This window comes from Hippocampus comes, unplaced genomic scaffold (genome assembly GCF_001891065.2).
Source record: "Hippocampus comes isolate QL1 unplaced genomic scaffold, H_comes_QL1_v1.1 scaffold6, whole genome shotgun sequence".
Lineage (NCBI taxonomy): Eukaryota > Metazoa > Chordata > Actinopteri > Syngnathiformes > Syngnathidae > Hippocampus > Hippocampus comes.
In genome coordinates, this window is record NW_017805833.1 from 833 (window position 1) to 24,265 (window position 23,433).

General features: G+C 41.2%; 1 protein-coding gene across 4 annotated transcripts in view; it reads right to left on the bottom strand.

The window, feature by feature from the left end:
- Positions 1-10: 10 nt before the first annotated feature.
- LOC109526420 (syntaxin-1A-like) overlaps positions 11-23,433 on the bottom strand; it is a 35,105-nt gene continuing 11,682 nt past the window's right edge. The window contains exons 2-9 of one of the 4 annotated variants that reach the window (XR_002170332.1): positions 23,349-23,426; positions 18,119-18,218; positions 8,153-8,227; positions 7,859-7,932; positions 7,235-7,365; positions 1,712-1,785; positions 763-897; positions 15-245 (exon numbers count right to left, since the gene is read on the bottom strand). Coding sequence is in view for 3 of the 4 variants with exons in the window: in XM_019887710.1 (XP_019743269.1) it covers positions 709-897; positions 1,712-1,785; positions 7,257-7,365; positions 7,859-7,932; positions 8,153-8,227; positions 18,119-18,218; positions 23,349-23,426 (699 nt within the window). In the remaining variant the exon portion in view is untranslated. Of the gene's footprint in view, positions 898-1,711; positions 1,786-7,234; positions 7,366-7,858; positions 7,933-8,152; positions 8,228-18,118; positions 18,219-23,348; positions 23,427-23,433 lie in introns of all 4 variants that reach the window. The other 3 variants (XM_019887711.1, XM_019887710.1, XM_019887712.1) reach the window with 3 other exon arrangements.

The window sequence follows — 23,433 nt, forward strand, 5'->3', positions numbered from 1 at the left end:
CCAAATGCGTATCATGAGTCATCTCACAACATTTTAACAATGAGGTTTTATATCGTCCTACATTCACAATACACAGGACCAAAACTCGTTTGTATCGGAATCCAAGTCCCTTTTAAAATATTCCAAGCAACAGGCTGAATGAACAAAAGATTGCATGGACAGCAACGTTGATTCCCCCAAAGTGAACAGAAGAAAAAAGGAGTCAATTACCTTTGTGCGTTAGCTGGCTGCAGTGTTCTCTAGCGCTTAGTGCCATTGATGTGTGGAAAAATGAGGAATAGAAACAAGGAATATTAACGGTAAAGGGAGGGAGAAAATTCACACAATTATGAAGCATTTCATGATAGAAAGGTTAGTTCATTTCATAACCATTTACAATTAAAGCACGAATGTAAACTGCATGGAGAAAACGTGTCGGGCTGACAACGTGTTCATATCCTGTCGTTGCGTGAAAGCTCCCTATAAGTGAAAAGTCAGTTTGACAGAGGGAGAAAAATCGGGGCCTTGTCATTGTCATAGCAACGCTGGATTGTCTTCCTTTCGTGTGCACGGTGCAGTGGAACTTGAATTCTTCTTTTCCTAACTTACCAACATTCTCCACAGATTTCTGCTTGTGTCATTTACAGTTGATCTGAAGAGCACCGGGCTAATCCGCATGTCAACATTTGACCATTGTGACACCTCGAGGACTTTTGCATCCCGCACACTTTAGTCTGTCTGACGCACGACGACGCACGATGGATAGAAGATAAGCATTTGCACCTGGCTCTCCACCAACATGGCCATGTCCATGAACATGTCGTGAAGCTCTCGGATGCTGTTTTCCAGCTTGATGATCTCATTGTGCCGCGTCTCGATTTCGTTCATGGCCTGCTGGGTGATGTTGTCCATGATGATCTTTACAAACAAACAAACAAACAAACAAACAAACAAACAAACAAAAAAAAGGCGAAATTGTAGTTTGTTTATTAGGAGGTTCTGTTTTAATTGGAGTTAGTTGGATTCTCAGTAGGATTGAGCAGATAATACTTCAATACAATATTGTGGACACGTATTCCAATTCAGGTTTAATGGGATTTAGAGGGCATTTGTCCCCTAGTTTCATTCAAATTGAAATGTTTTATTTATTTGTTTTTTTATTTTGGGGGGCCCGGTGGTGGACTAGTTAGCATGTCGACCTCACAGTGCAGAGGTTGCGGGTTCGATTCCAGCTCCGGCCTTCCTGGCCGGAAATAAAAGAAAATGATTCTTTTGTTTCCTTGTTTTTTTTTTCAAATTTTCTATAATTTCCAGGATTTGTTTCACTATTATTTTCCTTAATATTTTCAGGATTTTCCATATTTTCCAGGAGTTTCAAGAGTTTTGCAGAAATTGTCAGGGTTTGCTTTGTTGTTTTCCCCACGTTCTTCAATTACTAGATATTTTTTCAGTTTACACATTCACACATTTTCCTTTCGATTGCACAGATTTTCTTCTCAACTTTTTCAAAATTTCCAGGACTTTTCGGGAAGAATTTTCCACACATTTCTTTTTTTATTTGCATGATTTCCTTTATCATTTTGTCTGTGTCTTCCATCATGTCTCAGTGAAATGTGTGAAATTTAATGAGCAAACTTGGCCATAAACGTGATGAGGGTGAACAACTTGGCCTTGGCCGAGGTCATCACTCTCTAAACTGCCATTCATTTCGGCATTGGGTTGCATCGCTTACCCCTGACGTGAAGATAGCAGGATTGTCGCTTTCGAGCATGCTTTCCAACTCCTCGTTTGTTGTATTTCTTCCAGCTAGGCAGCACCAAAACACACAGTGGAAGAGACAATTACGAAGGAACCCAGAAAGTAAGTTACTTCAATCAAAGTCGTCTTCAAACCCTCCTCGCTGTTTAATTCATGACCATTTCTCTACATCATTCAAATTGATGAAAAGGAAATGTGTTAGCCTCTCTATTTGCTCTTTAGCCATCTGACTGGACCGCTTTTTAATTAGCCTCCATCCCCTGGACGGTGAAGGATGTGATTTAAAAATAATTGGTGTCGGAATTCAGGACAGACAGAACGCGCAGGAGCAGCGCAAAAGAACAACTTGAGGTATTTCAGTTCAACTTGTTGCTCATGCTTGGTGTCAGCATCTGGTTGGCTATTTCCGGCGTGTTGCGTCACTCTGACAGTGCAATGGAACCTCTCAACCACTCATAAAACCTTACAATTTGCAATTTGACAATTACTGCAACATCAACGCTAGTTTTGTTAGCTTGTCTAGGTGCGCTTTGCATTGTGCGTTAGCATCAAGCAAGCGGAGATTCCCAAGGCAAACGTGTGTGTTTGTTCTCAATACACAACATGTACTTCTTATTCTGATTTGTTTGACAGTAAATTCCAATTAGTTGTGGCAAGAAACAAGTTGAAGCTTCTGTTTTGAAAGAATTGCCCACCAGCCATCAAACTGCTGCTTGTTGTGGAGTGAATTGTGTTTGTATCAATCGCTCAATCGTTCATTGAATGTTGAACTTTGTTCACAAAGGTACTGGACAAAGTTGTGACGATCAATATTTTCAGTATTTCTCCTCAAATGGTTAATGTTGGGGAATAGTTAAAAATTCCAGTGTGTGTAAGCATACAGGAGTCTTCAAGCGCATCACCAGACGGTCCAGCTGACTTTGCATGTTACAAAGCGTGAAAGAGTTGCAATGTACAGTATCCGCCTTAATGGCCCTCCGCAGAAGTGTCCTCCTTTTTTAAAGTCCAGATAGCTCTTAGCTCAGCTACATTCGGGTCTTCTCCTGGGCGTGATAGTGAGGAGGCAAGTCACGGCCAGTCAGCAAAGTCTCCATGAGGCCAAAAGGTAATCAAAGTAGGCAATGTCGAGAAACATCACCCCAAGCATATAGATATCCAACAAACTATGAACGGATAAATTTGAAATATATAGCAATGACAATAACATTCTCCAAATAACTCATTAATCAGAGTTTTGCATGTTCAATGGAAAGTCTGAATAGTTTTAAACCCACAACCATTATGCTCTTTTCAGTTAGCTCTATGCGGAACCTTCAGCATTCAAGACAACATCGAAATATGGTTGAGTCAAAGCAGCTGTGGCAGGGCTTTAACTTTCTGGACTCCAACTTTCCACCTCTGGATAGCATGTAACAGAAAAAACTGGATCATGTGGGCCAAAATGAATGGCACCACTCGCTTCAGTGCAAAAAAAAAAAAGATCTAGAAAATATTCATGCCAATCATGTTTATTTTTTTTCATTGAGACCATTCTTATTCCTTGTCTTTTTTTCTGTTGTACCAGATTTTGGTTTTTATTAATGTTGACATTTTACCCCATTTATAAATATATGATAGGGTATTTTTTTTTGGCCATTAGTTCATTTTATTCCTTGTCTCATTTTTTTGATATACGTTTCATGAGTTTATTGCTCAATTGCGAATCCATACATTCATTTTCTGAAATGCTTATCATTAATCATCATTTTATCCTGTGTTTGAATTATTATAAATATTGCCATTTGAGCCTTTCTCATATTTAATTTATTAATACAATTATATGATTGGGTATTTTTTTCCCCTTTGTTCTTTTCTACATCTGTGTTTGACTCCCCCCCCCCCCCCCGCCCCTTTTTTTTCCCTACCAAGTATGGCTATCCTTAATAAATTCTTTGAAGCGGCGATAAATCTTGCATGTCATTGCCATTTCCACATCAGGAGGGTCACAGCTTGAGTTGAAGGACGGAGCAAGAGAATCATGACCAATAGTGACAATGATACACACACGCAGGCACGCACGCACACACACACAGTTTTTATTACGTGATCCTTCATCTCTTCTCTATCGTCTTCATCCCATTTCCTCACCTTTAATCTTAATCTTTGTCACATCATTCAGAGTGGTTGACCCCAAATACATAATAAATGCGCACACACACTGCCACCAGTCCATGTCGACACCACGCGACTCTTAAAGCACCGCAAAGACTCTGAGGCAGGCTGTTAATTGTTACCATGGCGACCCAAACCCTCTGCAGCCAAATGCCAAGCCTCACAGGACTGGCTTTTTCCATTATCGTTGACGTATTATTTAAAAATTCATCTTATATTGCGACCAATAATGATAAGCCAGCTTGTTCACGGCCATTGGCACATTTTTAAACGTACAGGAATGACCCTTCAAGCACTTGTCAGTTCACAAGTTCAACATACTGTATCTGCGAGTCGTTCTCGGGGCCGCAGGTGAGCTGCGGTGTATCCCGGCTGACTTTAGGAGAGAGGCAAGGCGCACACTGCACTGGGGAGAACGCGCATACACCACAGAGATGTTCCAACGAGTCGAACCCAGATCTTCTGATTAGGAAAGCTGAGATGGTATTTCAACTCCTAAATATGACAATCAAATGGCGCAACATGTCATGATTTTAGGAGTTCATTTTAGTCTGCAAGATAGGTAGACTATTTTGAGGAAAATGCATTAGGACCCTCGTATGTTACAATGGAAAAAAAATGGAGTTGGTCACCCCTTCGACTATGTAACTGCTTCCACTCTTGTCTGGTGTCATGTTTTTGACACCAAACATGGGTCTTGCTTCGAGCACTGACCCTGACCCTCACCCCCTCACCTATGATATGAACCTCACGCTACGATAAGGTGGCGATTTAAAAAAAAAAAAAAAAAAAGCTCACGATACTGTATACGGAAAAAAAAAAGCAACACAGTGGTACCTCTACTTACGAACGTCTCTCCATATGAAATTTTCAAGTTACGAAACTCCTCAATCGGAAAATATTGCCTCGTTATGAAAGAAATTTCAAGATACAAAAGGTAAAAATACAGTGTGGGCTGCTACTCGCAGCTCTGAGTTTCCTGAACGCAACATACGTGTAGCTGCTCTATCCTGTGTGTCTATGTGTAGATATGTGTCGATGCAGCGTCCTGGTCATTAGCCCCTCGGGCCATGAGGTGTTCCGATAGTTTTATGTAAATGTCAATCACCCAGAAAAAATGTTCATCAGTCGGGCGATCGCTCACTACGGTGATGTTTGCCTTGGACATTTTCGAAGGATTGTTAAAAGCCGACAACAGCAAACGTCCTTGGATCAGTTCTTTACAAAACGCCAGGCAAAAACCACTTCTGAGAGAGAACATGAACTAAAGAGGGCAAAAAACGATGAAGAAGCAGTTAAAAGTTAAATGACCATCATCTTTATTCTTTATTATTATTATTTTTACATTATACGCAACTCATTTATCGTGCAACAATCTAATTGTAACATGTATTTGTTACATATTTTTATGCTTTAGAAAACATTTATGTCTGAATTTTGGGGGGCATGGAACGGATTAGGGCATTTACATGGAAGACACGTCCCTACTTACAAAATTTTCTAGTTGAGACATTTCTTCCAGAACATATAAATTTTGTAAGTAGAGGTACCACTGTGTTGTATTTTTACATATTTATACATCGGAGCAGTGACAAATAAATAGGATTGGCCAGTCATTTTATTGTCAATTGCAAAACACATCAATAACCACGCCCATGGATGTACATTATGAAATATGAACCTAAAGCAATTGCTTTTGTCTAATTTTGTCTAACCTAACCCTAGACTAGGGATGGCCATTTTTTTTTTTTAACAGTGTTACTGCAAAGAGCCACATCATACACATGGGCAGACATAAACATCACCCCATCCCTTCCTCTCACACACAGAGAAGTGTTGGAAAGGGAAGCAACCGAGAAAACAGTCACACTGCTGTCTGACACCACAGGCTTCCAGCTGCAATATGCGACCTATCGATCATCAGACCCACATGTTGCGGCATGTAATGAACCGACACCGATCTTTCACACAGTCAGTCAGTCATTAAAGCGCTGCTTCACATTACACCGCTTGGACAAAAGGATTGTGAGTAGCGGCCGGAAAATTCCCAAAATGTCAGAAACCTTACATCGGGATGAAGGAGAATCAACTGGAATTTACAGGAATAAACGAGGCAAAGATGAAAATAAAGTTCCGTTTTTGGAACGGTGAGCTACATTTTAAAATGTGCGCGCTGAACTTTGAACTATCTTGGGTAGAAAATAGTATTGTTATATTATCTGTCGACATGCTGATGCAGCATTTGTGTTCAAATATTTGTTGTTCAAGCCTTGTCATGCCGCTATATTGATGCTATTTGCTAGCCTGTCTGTGGCGATTTAGCATTGTTTATTAGCATCAAGCTAAGTGAACGTCACACAGAGAAGCACCACATACGGTACGAGCAGGCCAATATTCTCTCTGCTCTGTGGGAACAACGGCCATTACTGGAGTATACAGTGGTTGGGGACCTTCTCTGCCTCTTGCTCTTAATCCCGCCATGTCCGCAGCACAACGTGAAGCGACACTGAATGAGTGGAAAGCTAAATTTGCACCCGCAAAAAACAATTGCTGAAAAATTTGCACAGCAGCAGAGATGTGAATGATGCACCGTTTACCATATTAATCGTGTCAATCTGAAGGAAAGACAGTAGATTTAAGATTTTTGTTTCATTGCTCAAGTCTTCCCTCAATGTTTGCAAATTTCTATCTCTCCTGACGTTCCCATTCTGTCTCCGTGTCTAAATCCCTTCCCTTACAACAGATGAGACCAGCTAAGGTCCCCCGTGGCTCCACAAGCTGACAAATCAAATCAAATGGCTCTGCTGGTGCATAGGGGGGGGGGGGTGTCAGATCAGTGCGCCTTAGTCCACCGTCTAATCATTCCATCGCCCATGTTTGTATGGTTGTGACAATGCGCCATTTTTCGCACGCTAACAGGTGGCGCGCACACATTTAAAACAAGCTCCCCCACATTGACAGATGGCACAAAAAGGTTTACCTCTCAGTGAACATGCGTGTGGTTTGAGTGTTTCAGCATGATCGTGTTTCACATCGCGGAGTTACTTGGAAGTGACCCTGGAACTTCAGCCAGGCTGGATGATTACCTCAAGGGCAGAGAAACTTGGTGCGGCAACGGTTTTGATGTAAACTCAGAGCCACACCGCTCAGATCAGCTCATCAACAAGGTCAGCAGAAACCCGATGATGATCCTAAATATTTGAATCAGGTGTGTTGGAGGAGGGATCGTGGCCCTCGAGGACCAACATGATTTGGATACCCCATACAGCAGGGCCGAGCGATGTGACATCCTTGGTCGACGGTGACCAAGTGACCACCGATTAAGAGCGATGTTGGCGTGGCTTACTGGAATGGGGTTCTAGACTCACTGATCTCCAGCTGCCTCTGGATGCGGCCCTTGCAGCGCTCCCTGTAGTCCGACTGGGTGGTGTTGTACTCGGACATCACCTCCACAAACTTGCGGGACAATGTGGAGTGCTGGGACAAAACAGAGCCATGTAGGATTGACGTTTTAATTTCAAATGTCTGCGTATTCTAAAGACGTATTACACATAGTTCAGTCATTCATAAATAAAATGTATGCACTATGTATTGTAAATATTAAAATGAAAAGAGAACTTTTATTTTGCACGGATGTCTTGTTTTAATTGTCAAGTCACTGAGATTCTTCACATCCATGGCATTATTATGACAACTGTGATGATGATGATGCCGATGCTCTGTTTTGTTTCAAAATGTCTTCATTGGAATATTTGACTAAAGTATATAATATGAATAGTCATTGCCATTTACACATTTATTTTTTTTTAAATGCACATTTCTTTCTTTGAATACTCGCTTTTTGTTTCCACTTCATCATTTATGACACACGAACAACTGATTTAAGATGTCAGTCCAATATGATACGATGATGAATGATATTATAATAATCTAAAAAAATAATCTCAACAGTATATTGAGTTTGATCGACCTGTGTCTTGCGTATCCTCAAATCGGCTGACGACGTGTTCTGACTTTCTTCCTGCTCGATAGTGTGCAGAATGCCTGGAACACAAAAAGATACACATGAGAAATAGACACCCCCCTAAAAAAGGAAATGCATATTTAATAATATACCTGTATGTATATCAAAATGAATATCGCTATCACGCCATTGCATTGATTTGAAAGACTTTTTTTTTTTTTTGGCAACAATTTTTGCTTCAATTCAATTTCCAAAAATGTGGACTGATTGACATCTCATTGGGGCATTTGTTGAACTCACTCTTTAATTTGGAGCGCACTTTGTTGGCCAGTTTCTTGATGTCTGCCATTAGATCCTCCAGTTCGGCCTTTGTTCCTGAGGAGAATGGACAAACCTGACTCAGACACTCCAGAGAATCACATACAACTGGCATGAAATCAATCCGAGAGTAACACCAGGCCTCCGGCTTCAACTTCATAAAGACAAACAAGATGGTTGCTGTCTTTCACTCAGCCGTGAAAGTCAAAACAAGAGACCGAGCGGCAACAGTTGTTTTGAAGTAATTTATGTTCCAATGTGACGACTGAGTTTGTCGAACAAAAATCTGATAACGGCACACAAATAGAACGACGCAGAATGCCATCATTAACCCGGCGGACCGTCCTCCTCTTTATTTAGACAAAAATTAATTCCACTGGCCTTCCGCTTTCAAGGGTGTGGCAGGCAGTTTAATTGAAGACTGTTCATTCATTGATTTATTTCTCTATTTTTTATGATATTTCAATTTGGACTGGGAAGGAAGGTTGGGCAGATTGTATTTATCTTGGCACGGTCCTGTTCTGTCTACTTTTACCTTTTCTTTCATGTCACCCTTGAAGAAAGAAATCTAGAATTGTATAGCACCTTTACAAATAACCGAAAGATATGTGACAGTTAAGGGAGTTGGGCTTTGGGGACCAGTACAGAATGAAGCCTGATCAATCAATAAGTAGAAAAAAATTGGAATGAATACCATAAAGAAAATACCAACAGCATAAGGAACAAAGAATGGGGGAAAAAAATACAACCAAACTAATGAATAAAAGCATATTGTAGATGACGCAAAGTATGCGTGTGTTTTTCCACGACATCTAACGACTAAAGGTGAAAAACGGTGGCCACTCTGTTCATCCAGTTTTCATTCACATATATTATATTGCTGGAGATGTTTTTGGACTTTTAAACTCACAGGGGTGTAAGGTTATGGAGGAGCGTAACCATAGCAACCTGTCATGAGGTCACAGCAGCGCCACCGTCACAGCCAGAATAGAAAACAGGCGTGTTTCTCTGTGTGCATGTTCAGGAGTCAGATTAGATTTCCCCCTCCCGGTTACCAAGCAGAGGAGGCCAACTTGCTCTGTCAGGTGTCCAGCGAGCCTTGTAATTGGCTGCCGGGAAAAGAAAGGAAAAGCGCACATGCTGATGAATCAGTACAAGTGCCGGGAAAGCAAATTGGAAGGGCGATACTGAAGAATCAATTGAGCTGTGGCTTCACACTCCCGTCCCTCTCGCCCTCAAACGGAATCTTCAGGTCACGCCTGTTGCCACCATTAATACTGCGTTGCTATGGCGACGCGCGCAGGCAGGCCTCTCACCAGCTTCAAATTGTTTCCAAAGTGGCAGAAGAGGGAGGAAGGGAAGGATGGAGACGAAATTAAATGAGCTGGGGGGGAAAAGTTTCCTGCTGAGTTATAAAACGATGGAGAGCGCGTCAGCCACTAAAACAACAGCGCAAGGAAAGACGGCAAATATGGCGGAGGCACCATTTGACGTCAATTTATATCGCGCGGAGAACGGATAAATTAACTCGCTAACAAGCAAGGTAATGCTTGGATGAATTTGGTGTGGAAGAACCACATCAAAACACTGTGCATGAATGGGTATGGAGATATATTTTTTGATTTTCACTCGCTATACGTTGAACATCAACTCTTTTTAATGTACAGTATAAGGAATGTGATCCTTGCTCTCCCTATATCCTGTAAAGATTAGCTTGAGATGCCAAGATGAGAGTTGTCTCGATGCAAATCAATGTAGTGTACCGTATTTTTCCGCACGAAAAGACGCACCTAAAAGCCTTCCATTTTCTTAAAAGCTCACAGCGCACCTTAAAATCCGATGCGCCTTGTGTATGGTCATTACGGTAATATGTCAACCCCAAAATGGCTCCATGCTAGAGACAAGCTTACAACGCAGATTTCAAAATTAAGGCGATCGGTTTCGCAGTTGAACACGGAAATAGAGCAGCGGCAAGAGAGTTCAACGTTAACGAGCCGATGTTATAACTTGCTGTTGGCGAAGTGAACTGTGTCGCTGCTTTATTAAATACGTTTTACTGACATCTGATCGTTCTGTGCGCATTTCCTTGAGGATAGCTCCATCTAGTGGATGCATTGCAGATTGCGTCCTATATATGAATGTATGAAAAAAAATTACAAAATAGGGCATTCATTGAAAGTGTGCCTCATAATCCAGTGCACCTTTTAGTGTGGAAAATACGGTACTTTTTGTTTCAGTCGTGCATGTCACCCACACGCAAAACAAGATGATAAACATCAGCTTTTATCAGGAAAGGTTTCCTCCACTGTCACTCTCAGCCTTCTTCCTTCTGCATCACGGTCCGTCAGCTCTCCCTCTCTGTGACTGTCAGCTTCAAGTCGGGGCACCATGACGCAAACAGATTCCTTCACTGTACTGTAACTTATTATTATCATTTTTTTTAACCTTTCCGATGCGCCTCGTTTTCAGTTCTCCGTCTCTTCTCTGTAAATATATGACCGATCCTTTGTGTGCTTGCTCTGCTTATTGACTGGTCGAGAGTCCAGGTGGCATGTTTTCAAAGCTGACCTCATCACAAGAATGCGGGCAAGGGGAAGGTATTTGCAGTGCAATCGGGATCAGGACAGATCAAGCCAGAGACATAAAATCGATGGGATGGCCCCGCACTTTGGTAAAAAAAAAAACAAAAAACAAAATGAGAGATGTTATTGAATGGAAAGCGTCGGTAGGAATTAGATGAGTGTACGCAACATTTGCATGGTGGTAAAGGAGGAAAGACTGGCAAAATGATAGAAGCGGACAACTGGTCATTGAATCAGAAGTTTACGAATCCATCCATTTTCCATTGTGCTTTTCCTCATTGGAAGTTGCGGGTGAGTTGGAGCCCATCCAAACTGATTGGGCGCAGCCAATCGCGGAGCACCTACCAACAAACAACAATTCACACACATACAAGTACATAATGTACGTACGGGCTAGAAGTGTCTATGCTACAGAGGGGGCGGCACTGATTTATAACCCCACCTCGACCCCTAAAAAGCTCGAGAGTGATTCTTTATGACAGCATTTCAAAAGATTAATTGCAAATGTTCGGGTCCTTATTTATTTCTTTTGCCACAAACTTTCCTGCCTTCCATCATGGTTGAATGAAATCCAGTCTCGCCTCATTCTGAAGTTTAATTTGAACAATCCAAACTAATATGTTCCCAAGCTTTTTAAATCTCTGTCGAATCTCGCCAGATCAAGATATAATTTGTGCTTGTGTAGGAATCATAATTATACATATAATTATTTTCCGTCCTCTTGGATGCGAAAACAATCCAGGTGGATCTGCGTGTAACCTGAACTTACAGTCGCTATTAAGATGCCAGATGCTCACTTGGTGGTTTCACAGGCAAATGTTTAGGCCTTGATGGAAGAGGTACTCTGTTTAGTCTATTAAATCAATTTATTCTGATTAGGAGGCGCAGGTATCAATACCACTTTGCCATTTCAGCAGTTGTAATCCCTCTTGCAGCAATTTATACGCCCACGTCTCAGCTCTAAATAGCCCAAACATTATTATGAGCTATATCGACAAAGTACGAATTGGTGCGCTTTGCGAACCGAAAAAAACCAAAAAGTTTTAAGCCTCTCACATTAGAGGCCAACCGAAAAAAGTTGAATGGACTGAAAAAGAAGTCTTTCCTATCAACATTTTGTCTGTTACGACGGCAGCAAAAGTGGCGCAAGATAGAATTCAAGATTTTCTGTCAAATGAAAGGCCTTAAAAGTGAAACAAAACTTTCTGTAATCTCCTGGGACTTTAAATTTCAGTCAGCATCGAAAGCAGGAAATGACAAAATATGTTCCACTCTATTCTTTAACCCAGGGCTGTCAAACTCATATCACATTGTCGGCCACATATGACCTCGGTAGATGTCAAGTGGGCCGGACCATTAAAATCTCACCATACTCTGCTATAAATAACCAAAATAATATGTCTTTCTTTTTTGGTCGAAACATTTCTTCACTATTAAGTTATCCTGCGGGCCTGATCGAACCTCCTTGGAGGCCGGTTCCGGCCCACGGGCCGTATGTTTAACACCTCTGCTTTAACCCATCAGAGTCATCAAGAAGTGTGTAATATTGATTGTAACAATTAAGGTTACCCCTCCCTTGCCCTCCATCATTGGTTCATATAATTTGTATTAATTGGTGTTTTATACGCCTTCATTTATCTCATTAAATAATTGCTTGAATGCTTTATTGTCAATAATAAAATAGAATGAGTATTATTATGATTAATACACTGGCTCTACAGTTAATAAAGCTTTTATGGTGGCAACAGTTTGAGCCTGGGATGAATTATTCAGTGCCGCTACTTAAGTCAGCTCGAGTAGCGCGCTCCATTTGCTTCATTTCAACTCCCAATAGAACATTTCATAACCCAACAGTATGTCTACAAAACATGAAAGAATCAATGCACTAATCTTTTTTTTTTAAACACATTCCTTTTAAATCCTTGGGGAAAGGACGCGATAATCGGGTGGCTATAATTTAACATGACGTGTCACTGTTGATTGAAACCCCTCTTGCTACCCATTCACTGGATGCCTTTTTTTCTAGATGGAAAGCCATTTTTAATGGCTGCCGAGAATAGCTGAAGTGGTTCACATCAGTGTTAATGACTCAGCTTGTTCCCAGCTCCATTACATACATTACACGTATGTCAACTTCAGTGTATCCAAGTGACTTTGTGTGTCCTTAGCCTCCCTCCCGCATGTCCGCAACTGCTCAAGGGTACAAATGGGCGTTTATCGCATGTGAGAGACGTAGGAGAAAAATGATCTATTGATCACAGGTTGAGTCTTAAGTTGTTGATTAGTTAGTTTCTTCAGCAAGAACTGTATGATTTTTTTTTTTTTTAAACAAAAGCATTTTGTTTTGTTAAAACAGCCTTAGAGACCACTTTCTTTCTGTAGAAGGTGTTGGGAGTGTTGGCATGCTGCCTTCAGTGAGTGGGAGTTGCTTTCAGCCCCCCAAACAGAAGACTGCAATTAAACTGTGAAACTCCTGAGCTGTTGAGTTGATGACTCAGAAGTGACAGTGTTAAGAAAGTGGGGGCAGCCATCGAATCGTGATTGGGGAAAATACACCAGAATGTGATGGACCAAATTGCGGTTACAAACTGTGACACATAATTGATACAAATGCACTGCACTGAATACTCACAAGTTTCGAAATGATAACGATAACAAAAGAAGTCGAATTTTTCTCTCACGTCACCCTGTGTGAAATCTCACAGTGTGTGTGTTTATTTGTGGACTCATTTTCTAGCAGGGAGCAGTTACAGTTTGGCACAGCAGACGACGTGAAATAATGCAGGAGACTAAAAGTCCTCATTTCTACATTTGAATGTCACACAAAGATGAATTGCATCATAATTGCATAATTGGAATATATATATATATATACACACACACACACACACACATACATATATGGCGGCACGGTGGTCAGCAGGTTAGCACGTTGGCCTCACAGTGTACAGTGCAGGGTTCGATTCTGGCTCCGGCCTTCCTGTGTGGAGTTTGCATGCTCTCCCCGTGCCTGTGTGAATTTTCTCCGGGTACTCTGGTTTCATCCCACATTCCAAAAGCATGCATGGTAGGTTGATTGGGCACTCCAAATTGTCCCTCGGTGTGATTGTGATCGCAAATGGTTGTTGTGTGCCTTGCGATTGGCTGGCTACCAGTTCAGGGTGCACCCCTGCCTAATGCCCGGAGACAGCTGGGATAGGCTCCAGCATGCCCGCGGCCCTCGTGAGGATAAGCGGATTAGAAATGCGCTCTATGTGCTCGCACACATAGACGAACAACTATGCCACACTCGATATATTTTGATCACATTAAACATGGCAGCTACGGATATAACTAGTACTGTTTTACAACCCTTTGCTTCCTTTGTCTGTTTGAGTCCAAGCATGTATTGTTATTATTAGTGCTTTTATACAACAGCAGTTTTGTAATTTATTCCAAATTCCAGTGTTTGAATAAAGATTTTGATACAACTGAATTTTCTGAACGCCTGGAAAGAGGTGACCTGTAATGGCAGTTATGGCGAACGGAAAAGAAAATAGCATGTTTTCCCTTTAATTTCAGGCAAATGTAGTACCTGATAGAAATTTTCCAACCGTACAAAGGCCTGCATGTATTATCTGTCTAAGACTGTGTTGTACTTCTCAACTCTCTCGCAGGGGAAGCTGAGTGAGAAGGCCACTGGCGCTACTGACCCTTCTCTGGGGAAACCACTCATCAGTGACTTTTGACCTTTCGTGGCAGAATACATCGCCCGTCGCATCATCAGTCAGGGTAATGACAATGAGAGGTGGACAAGGCCAATAACCCCCGATATCAAAACAAGATACAATGCAATTAAGCGGCTGAAAATGTGACTTAGGTCATGTTGCTAAAAATATAACACACGTTGGCTTCTACATAAAAAATAAAAAAAAATCACACCGAGTCCATGTGTGTGTACGTATATTCGCATTAAATCGGTATGTGCAAATGGGTTGCAATTAGCATTAGCATTTCAGTCTGAGAATACAGTACTGGAGGGAAGGGGGCGGGGGGGCGGAAGGACAAAGCAGGAAGGTGAAGGACAAGATCCTAAGGCGAGAACGCCGGACCCGCAGTCATGAAAGGGGCCACGTGATGTAATTATGAAGCAATTAGTGATGACAGAAATAGAAGGGTTCAACACCCTACAGTGTCAGTTATGTTTTTCGTTTGACATATACGCATATGTTGTTTTCGAGATTCAATACAAAAGCTGGATCGAAAATGATGCCTTTCCAAAAAATAATAAAGAGCTAAAAATTTAATATAATGGTTGTAAATGAGTACAATGTAACCCACTGAGCATCTTCTGTGGCCCTTTATCCTTCAATTTTCTAGTCTGTGCCCCTTGGAAGAAAAAGTTTGGACACCCCCTGATTTAAGACTATTGATTGAATCTAACATACGTTTTTTTGGACGGAATGTGGAAGAAAGCCAGAAGTACACACGGGAATTCAATCTCGTTTAACTCGTCTTATACGACGACTCAATCAAAAAGGAGATTTGCGGTCCTAGTGAGAGCGTCCATGTCACGATCCCTCGTTCATGTCCTGGCCTGACTTTTCTTAATGAAATTGGATAGTGACAGATAGAGATCTGCGTTTAATGAAGAATCCTGACATTTGCAGCAGTCACTGATTGATGTGCATATATCACACACACACAAACACACACACACACGCGCGCGCACACACACAAACACACACAAACACACACACGCACGCACATACACAACATTGATCTGTATTTCAGATGAGATACCATGCAGCTATGTGTGGCAACGGCACACATGGACTAGTTCGAAGCCTCGTTTGTGTACCGGGAAGCGGATCGATGTTTCCCTAAGCAAGGGGCCATTAAGGGATCAGCGGGAAAGGAAATTCAACGAGGTTTCCGGGAGCATCCCTTTTTTTACAACAGGGGATCCACATCAATGGCCTGATATCAATGAGATGGAGGTGTGAGAAAAGATGAATGAGGTGGCAGGGGAATGCCAAAATTGCGACTGGTGAATATAATGAACTCGTGGGAAGGAACAGGACAAGCTTGGAGGCTCAACGGGGCCATTTTTTTGGACAAATTGTTTTCCATCTTCGAAATTTCCTCAGAAAAAAAAAAAGAAGTAGCGGCAGCACACAGCATGTACCCATATAGCGGGTGGTGCCCAACTGTCAATAAACATTCTCAAGCCAATTAACAGCAACCAAAAAAAAAAATAAATAAATCTATCTTTGTCCATCTATTTATGCCAGGGAGGATGTATGACAGTTAAACGCTGTTCCACGAGATGGCCATTCACACAACAGAACTGTGTTGAACGAAATGGGCCCAGATTTCACACTGAATATGTCACTGCGTAAAGTAAATGGAGATGATTAAGATTACTTCAGTACGTATTCTTTTTGTGACATTTTTTTTATGGTGGTGGGCCATAATGTGCTTCTTCGGCTGTATAAAGTTTGGGGAAGCACTGACTTAAAAAATGTTTTTTTGCAACATGGATTAGATATAAATTGGCGTTAGGTTATGCAGTGCCAGTCTCCAGAGGTCGGTTTGGGAATTAAATCCCTTGCAGGGAAATACGATGGTGAGAAGGCAATGTCAGACAGATGATGGGGATGACAGCTGATATCCGACTAATGCTAGCGGCGCTTAAACGCAAGCTGTGGTCAGAATCATTTTGTAGCCACTGTATAGTAAATTTGCTATTCTGTCGTGCTGGTCCAATTTGTATCGTGAATATAGATTATTCCCTCATCAATGAACAACAATTTGGAAAATATATCAAATTTATTCAATTATGCATGGCACTGATATACAAAAATATTTAAAATTGTGGTTTGAGAACATAATTAAAGGTGTTTGCAACGAGGAGCCAAAAAAACAATGTTTGTGACATTTGTTAGAACAAGTCAGTAGAACCCGGGAGTCTGCAACCCGCGGCTCTGGAGCCGCACAAGCTGCACAAATTGGTCCATCTCTTTTTGATTTTTAGTTGATTGTACATTCCAAAAACTTCAATCCACTGATATTAGTGTGACAGAAACATTCCATTATGAATAAGTTACTTGTGGCTTGTTTCCAGTGCCAACGCTAGCATCGTTTTGCACAACACACTATTTTCTTGAAGCCAAATAGATGTACTCTGTGACTATTTATCATCACTGCCAACATAAGTGCATGCCATTATTATGAATGGCTACATGTTGAGAATCACGACACACAAAGAAAACTACAGCACTCCCTCTTAGTTGTCTGATGTGCTTTTTCAGAATTCCATTAGTAAGTGGTAAATCATAAAATCACTGACACAAACCATTTATGGTTCATTGCTACATGGGCAGACACAAGCAAAGTCATTCTAGGCAATTTCTCCGATTCTTATTGCTGGTCACGTCACCTATTCAGCCTGATGCTTGTTGCTATGAAGAATTCCGAGGCTGCAATTATAACAACCTCACGGGTCAATTTAAAAGGTGAGTCAGATACACATTAAGGAAACCATTAAAAAAAACGCACGGAAAATATCAAACAGCACTGAAAGCCATCTCAGAGGAGTATGTACCGTACACACCACTCGGTATGAAATATAAATCATTGCGGTTACATCTGACACCTCTCTGTTTGGCTCAGCAGGAATGAAGAATGCAAATGAAGTAATGGTGGGGGAGGGAAGGTGTGCAATATATCCAAGAACGTCTCCAATGTAGTGCAATGTTTTGCAAATAAACAGGTTGGCTAATTCAACAGAGAGAATCACTGCTCTGCATTAATTCCAAAAGAGCGACTCTGTCCGTTTAACAGACAGCATCTCCACATTGTATTTTGTTTTCATTGTCAAAACAACAAATATTCTTCTTTGGGACATTTCAATGGAAAGCAATGACGTATGATAGAAAGAAAAAAAATGAGGCCAATCGGCCGACTTTGGTGGGGCGCTACCGCTCCAGCCCCAAATGCACCACCTGACAATTGGCCGCCATAAGAATTTTTGTTTTGACCTCTAGCAAACAAGAACAAGGTACCAAATGGAAAAAGAATATGTATTAACTATTAACCAGATGATCTGGAACTGATTTTAGAAAAAAAAAAAAAACACTTTCCAGTATCATGCAGGGCATACACAACTGCAAGGTACAACCAAAATGATAAATATACTGTGAGCCGAATACCTCTCTTGTATTGGCTATCAGTAGATTCTGCAGGGGTCAAATATGTGTGTTTTATTTTAAATGACAAGATGGAGGACTGCAGCGTGCAAAAAAAAAAAATGGAATAAAAACTAACACATTTGTTCTGCTGCGTCATGGAACAATCCAAGAAAAATACCCCAAATTAGACTTACTCTCATCAGGATTTGGTGATGCAAGAATGGCACTGTGTTTCCTCTTCACCTCCTCAACTTTCTCCGCCAGAGACTCGATGAAACCTCGGATTTCCTCCACCTGTCGGAAACGAGAGACAAATAGATTTGCATCCGCTCGACACGCACCGAGGCCGGAGGAACCTCTCATTACACTAAAGTGACGTTCTCATTGTCATATTAAGATGACTGAAAGCGTGTTGGTGAAAAGAAAAACACATCGAAGGAAACCTTAGTTTGTGTGCAAGGTGAATTTGCATTTGACTCCAAAGCCAATTAGTTGAAAGCCCAATTAAAGTGTGCAAAAACTCCAATCAAATTGATATATTCCAATGAAAAATACAAAAGATTCACACATTGTCTGCTTTATTTTGTAAGTTGCCAAAAATTAAAAAAAAAAAAAAAAAAATGTTCATGTTAACCCTTTCAGGTTTCGACAGTGTTATCAGGTTAAAGGTTATCATGATTGGTGCATGAAAGGGTTAATAGCTGCCATGGAATTGTATGAGCCACAAAAAAAAAGGTATCACCACAACATCACGAAAAGTCTTTCAAGAAGTCGAAATAAATGATGTGGTCAAAAGAAAAAGATGGAAAAGAAGCATTTCGGTCCGTCTTGCCATCTTGACACAAAATCCTTATTTGACCAAAAGTCATGCTGATATCTCACAAACGCCATCAGATGGGCATTATCAGCGGCTGCCAGTGGACTCATCCACGGCTCGGGAAATTCACTCTGCATTTTTGATTCCATCACACAGCTGCTCAAATAAGTCACCGGCCTGTACTTCAGTGCGTCTGGCTGCTGCGGAATCTGAGAAGGTGATTTGCTTGGTTTTGTTTTACCTGCCGTTTCCTTCTTTTTTTTTTTTTTTGCCTTCAAACATGGCGGCCATCACTTCAATCAGACATTCTTTTATCCTTTTTACATCTGAGACCCGGCTTCTTGTGCTTCCCCCCACACACACACACACACGCCACTCGAAGTGAGCGCTCTGTTGCTGTGGGTGTGTGCGTGTGCGTTGGAGGGAAATGAATTGCCGATTTTCACTATCCACTTTTGGAAAATGACATTTTCTAATAATATACTGTCGGCTCTTCTTCCAGCTGGCAAAGTGTCAGTGAAAGTTAAAAGTTGCACTCGGTGACCCAGTTAAAAACAAAACTGCCTGTTTCATGTTGTCACTGGCCGACACACGCTGACCCAAAACCAAAAACCAAAACAGTTTTTGCCTCATCCAGGGATGCCGAGTTCTTTCATTGCAGCGGCGCAAGCAGTTTTGGACTAACTTTGGATATCTAGCTGTCATTCTTTTTTTTAAAGCCATATTTATACGATGGACTAGTTTTTTATTTATATTGACTTCATTTTAAAAGCTAATTGACTCCATGTGCTATTTAAAAAAACTTGAATGCATTTTATTTTTAAATACACCCTCCTTTCGTGTGCTATTTTTCACTTAAATTTACATCATTTCAAATTGTATTTTAATATATATTTTAAATAAAAAAAAAACAGACATATTCCATGTACTCGTGGTCATGAGCAAGACTGACCATTGAATTGTGTCCATTTTGTCCATTTCGGAGCAACGTGACGGGGTACAGTCGCAAGTCTGCTAGAAGAGCGCCGTGCTTGCTTGATTGGATTTTAACCGATTGACACGCTAAACCTTCATTCATGACAGTGTCATTCCCAGATTGACAGACGAATCCTCCTATCATGACAGTGCCGTTCCCAATGTGCGCTCGCATACTGTAGCTCATTCATTTTTCATTTTATTTCGGAACCAAACTGAGATTTTGACAGCTACTGTTCAAAGTGACCTTTTGAACAGACTGATAAAAGTAATGTCATTAACAGTTGTGGTTTTGTAGAGATTTCTTTTTTTTCAATTTTAATAATCACGATATAATAGTGGTGGCATGAAGAGATGGATTAAGTCCCCCACTGCAGGCCTGGGTACCAAATGCACTGGTTAATATCCTGTTAACTCTTTAATTAGCTGCTGATTCTGATTTGATTTTATGATTTCAAATGACAACATAATTGGCTTGGGAAGGCCCCCCCGGGGAGAAACTGGGCTGCTGGCTCGGCCCATTGATGCAAGCGTGTAAAAAGGCAGCAAACGGTGAGCATTTGACGGGTAGGACGATATGAGTGAGCCAGGATGAAAGCACTCGGAGCTGTCTCGCGGACCGCGTGTCGGTGAGTCATGGCGCTCTCATAAGACAACAAGAGCGAATTTCATTAGTGTGGGTGCATAACAACATCAGACGCGGTGGAAAAGTATATGCAGAAACACAACAAACACACCCTTATACTTCCAGGGATTTACTGTGTATGTCTTTCGCGTGCGCTTGCACTTTTGATATCCGCCACCGTCTCATTTCCTGGACCCGAAATCCTGTTCAACTCCCGCTAATGAAGTCACAGGAGCGAGCACGAGGAATGACGACATTTTTGTTTCGGTGCGCTTGGTAATGAGTGATTCGAAGGCAGCAAGTCTTGCATCTGTTCACTTTACACTTGCATCATCAGTTCGGAACGCGCTAGCAGCAAGAACAGAAGCCAACTGACACTGGACGGTGCTTAAGCGCTTGTCACAAAATGACAAATACGCACCGATAAAGCTTAAATTGCACTGTACATTGAACTAGTAACATCACGTGACTTGTCATGTCATATACGTTATTTTTGGTTGGCTTGAGTTGTGTCTTCACAAAAGGCAATGGCAAAAAGAAAACGAACATGAGGTACGCGTTGGTTTGATGTGCATTTTGACATCATACAAGGACACCAAACATATTTTGGGTCAGTTTGGTATTATACGCGTGCCTATTGAGGAATACAACTATAGATCTGGAAATCCCTCATCATGGCCTTTAATTTGATGTGTGACTGAATGTGGTTTGTTGTACACTGGCTTTCTTTTTATGTTGACATTTTCGCTTAAGATTTTCAAGGAAAAACGGCTGTTCGCTTGGTGAGGTTTTGTGTTACGGCATATCGACAAAATCGCTGCTGGTTTGAAATCCTTCCCGTGATCATCTTCAATGCGACATATGACTCCATGTGGTTTCTCTCTCTCTGTGTCGTATATCAGGACAGGCCTATGAAAACCAACCATTTTTGTCATTTTTTAAAATTTTTACATTCCCCTTAATGTAAAAATGTTCAACAGTTGAATACTCAAATCAAGTGACATCACTCGCATATGAACACAAAATGCTGTCATATAAAAAACTGGCCGCTTAAAAAAAAAAAAAAGAAAAAAAATCCCATCAATGGTTCGGTGATACCAAAACGAACACATTGTTTCCAGTGTGATGCGAAGGGCAGGGAACTGCAGTCATCTGCTTCGCCCCCACCTCCCCCCTCCCCCCTTAAAAGCTTAATTAACACACGCAGTCAGGGTGAGACGCAGGATGACTCCCTTTCCACCACCGTGACCTTCATCTCGGGCCTCGTTCTTCAACATCACTGTCATTCGCAAAACGCTCTGTGGCGATCTGCCTTCTCACTTGAAGGTAGTTTTCCAGTGAAAGTGAAATTCCAGACAAGATAGCGAGATGAACGTTTCAATTTACAGGCCGTCTGTCAGAGGAGAATAAAAGGCAGAAAAGAAATGTGAAGGGGACTTTATAATTGCACCAATCTTGTCATGATTGCAGCCTTTATCACTGTTATTTCGGGGGGGGGGGCGGATGGAGAAAATGTATTTTGTAACCCAATTAACCTTGAAGAAGTAGTTTTTTTTTCTCTGTACTTGTGTCCAATATGGTCCTTTGTTGGTATTCTTCATGATCAGAGTGAATTGAATGAATGAATAAAGATTCAGAAAATACTATTCAAGTGGAAGTGCTTTTAAATCCACATGAAAAACGATGCTCGTCAAACCGATGATGACGAGCTTTCAAAATCAAAGTACAATCATGTTTTGGAAAATTTGGTTCTTGCACTTGATGCTTTTTTAGTAATTGTGCGAAGGCTTTTAGCCCTCACACGTTATTCCATCGACACCATGAACTTTTTTTTTCTTTTATTTCTCACCATATGCATAACAAAAGCCAAAAATTATCATTTCTTTTTTTTTGGGGGGGGGGCCTTTTGTTTTGTTTTTCTCCTTTTATTTCCACATTTTTTGTTTGACTGTAAATTTTTGTTTGATCCGATACTTTCTATTAAAGGCCTATTAAATTCGGTGTTTTGGGGCTTTTTTATTTTTATTTTTTGATGGAGGCACCTGCAGATGACATTGTAGCTTTGACAACTTGAGTATTTATTGCCAAGAACAACCACCTTTGTAGCTGCCTTTGCAATGGCTGGGGGAGGACCCCCCACCCCCACACACACACACACCTCACGCCCCCCCTCCCCAAATCCCCTTTTCTGAGAGCCATTGTGACATTCAATTCATGTTCAGGATACACATGCACAACATGTACAAGAAAAAAAAAACCTCCCGGATGTGAATGTACTTTACAGCGCACTTCCGCTGTCAAGTGGAAGAAGAAAGCGCTGAAGTGGGCCAAGCTGCTGTGGTCCAATCAATAATTATTTACATATCAAATCAAATAAGCCACCAACAACGAGGCCAATCATACAAAATCATACCAAGTGACGCCATGGAAGGACAAAAGCACAAGATCGATGACTGTGCTGACGTGCAGGCTATTTGCAAGTTACTGCCGCGAGACCGCCAAAGTCAGGGGTGTCCAGACTTTTTTCATTTCAGGGCCGCATTCATAAAAAATGCAAGGATGCAAGGGCCACTTGAACCTCAATTCAATCAAACATGCTCAAACCAGTCAAGCAAGCAATGATACTGTATATTGTTTACATTTTGCAGTTATTTGGGAAAACTGTTGGACAGCAGCTTTCTGTTCAGGGGGATATGGCAAATTGTTGAGGATTTTTCAAGATTTTATATTTTATTTTACTTTTATTTAGCAAGGCTAAGTTATCTTAAACATAGCTTAGTCAGTGAATAAAGGTTTCCTGATGGTCAGAGTTTGAGGTTGGGCTGCAGAATTCACTTTCCATGACAGTATTTCCCTATGGAAAAAATGTCATTCTGAAACTTTGCTGTGATTGCCGAGGACGCCCGAATTCAACCGGCATCGCATCAGTGAACTTACATGAATGAATAAATAAAACAAAACGGTGTAAAGAACAAATGACAAAGTGAAAAAGAAGACAAAAATCCACCTGCTCAAAGAATTCATCCATGAATCCTTTGTCCATCCCCACGGCCACTTCATCTTCCTCCTCTGTCGTCTCCTTCCCCTGTGAA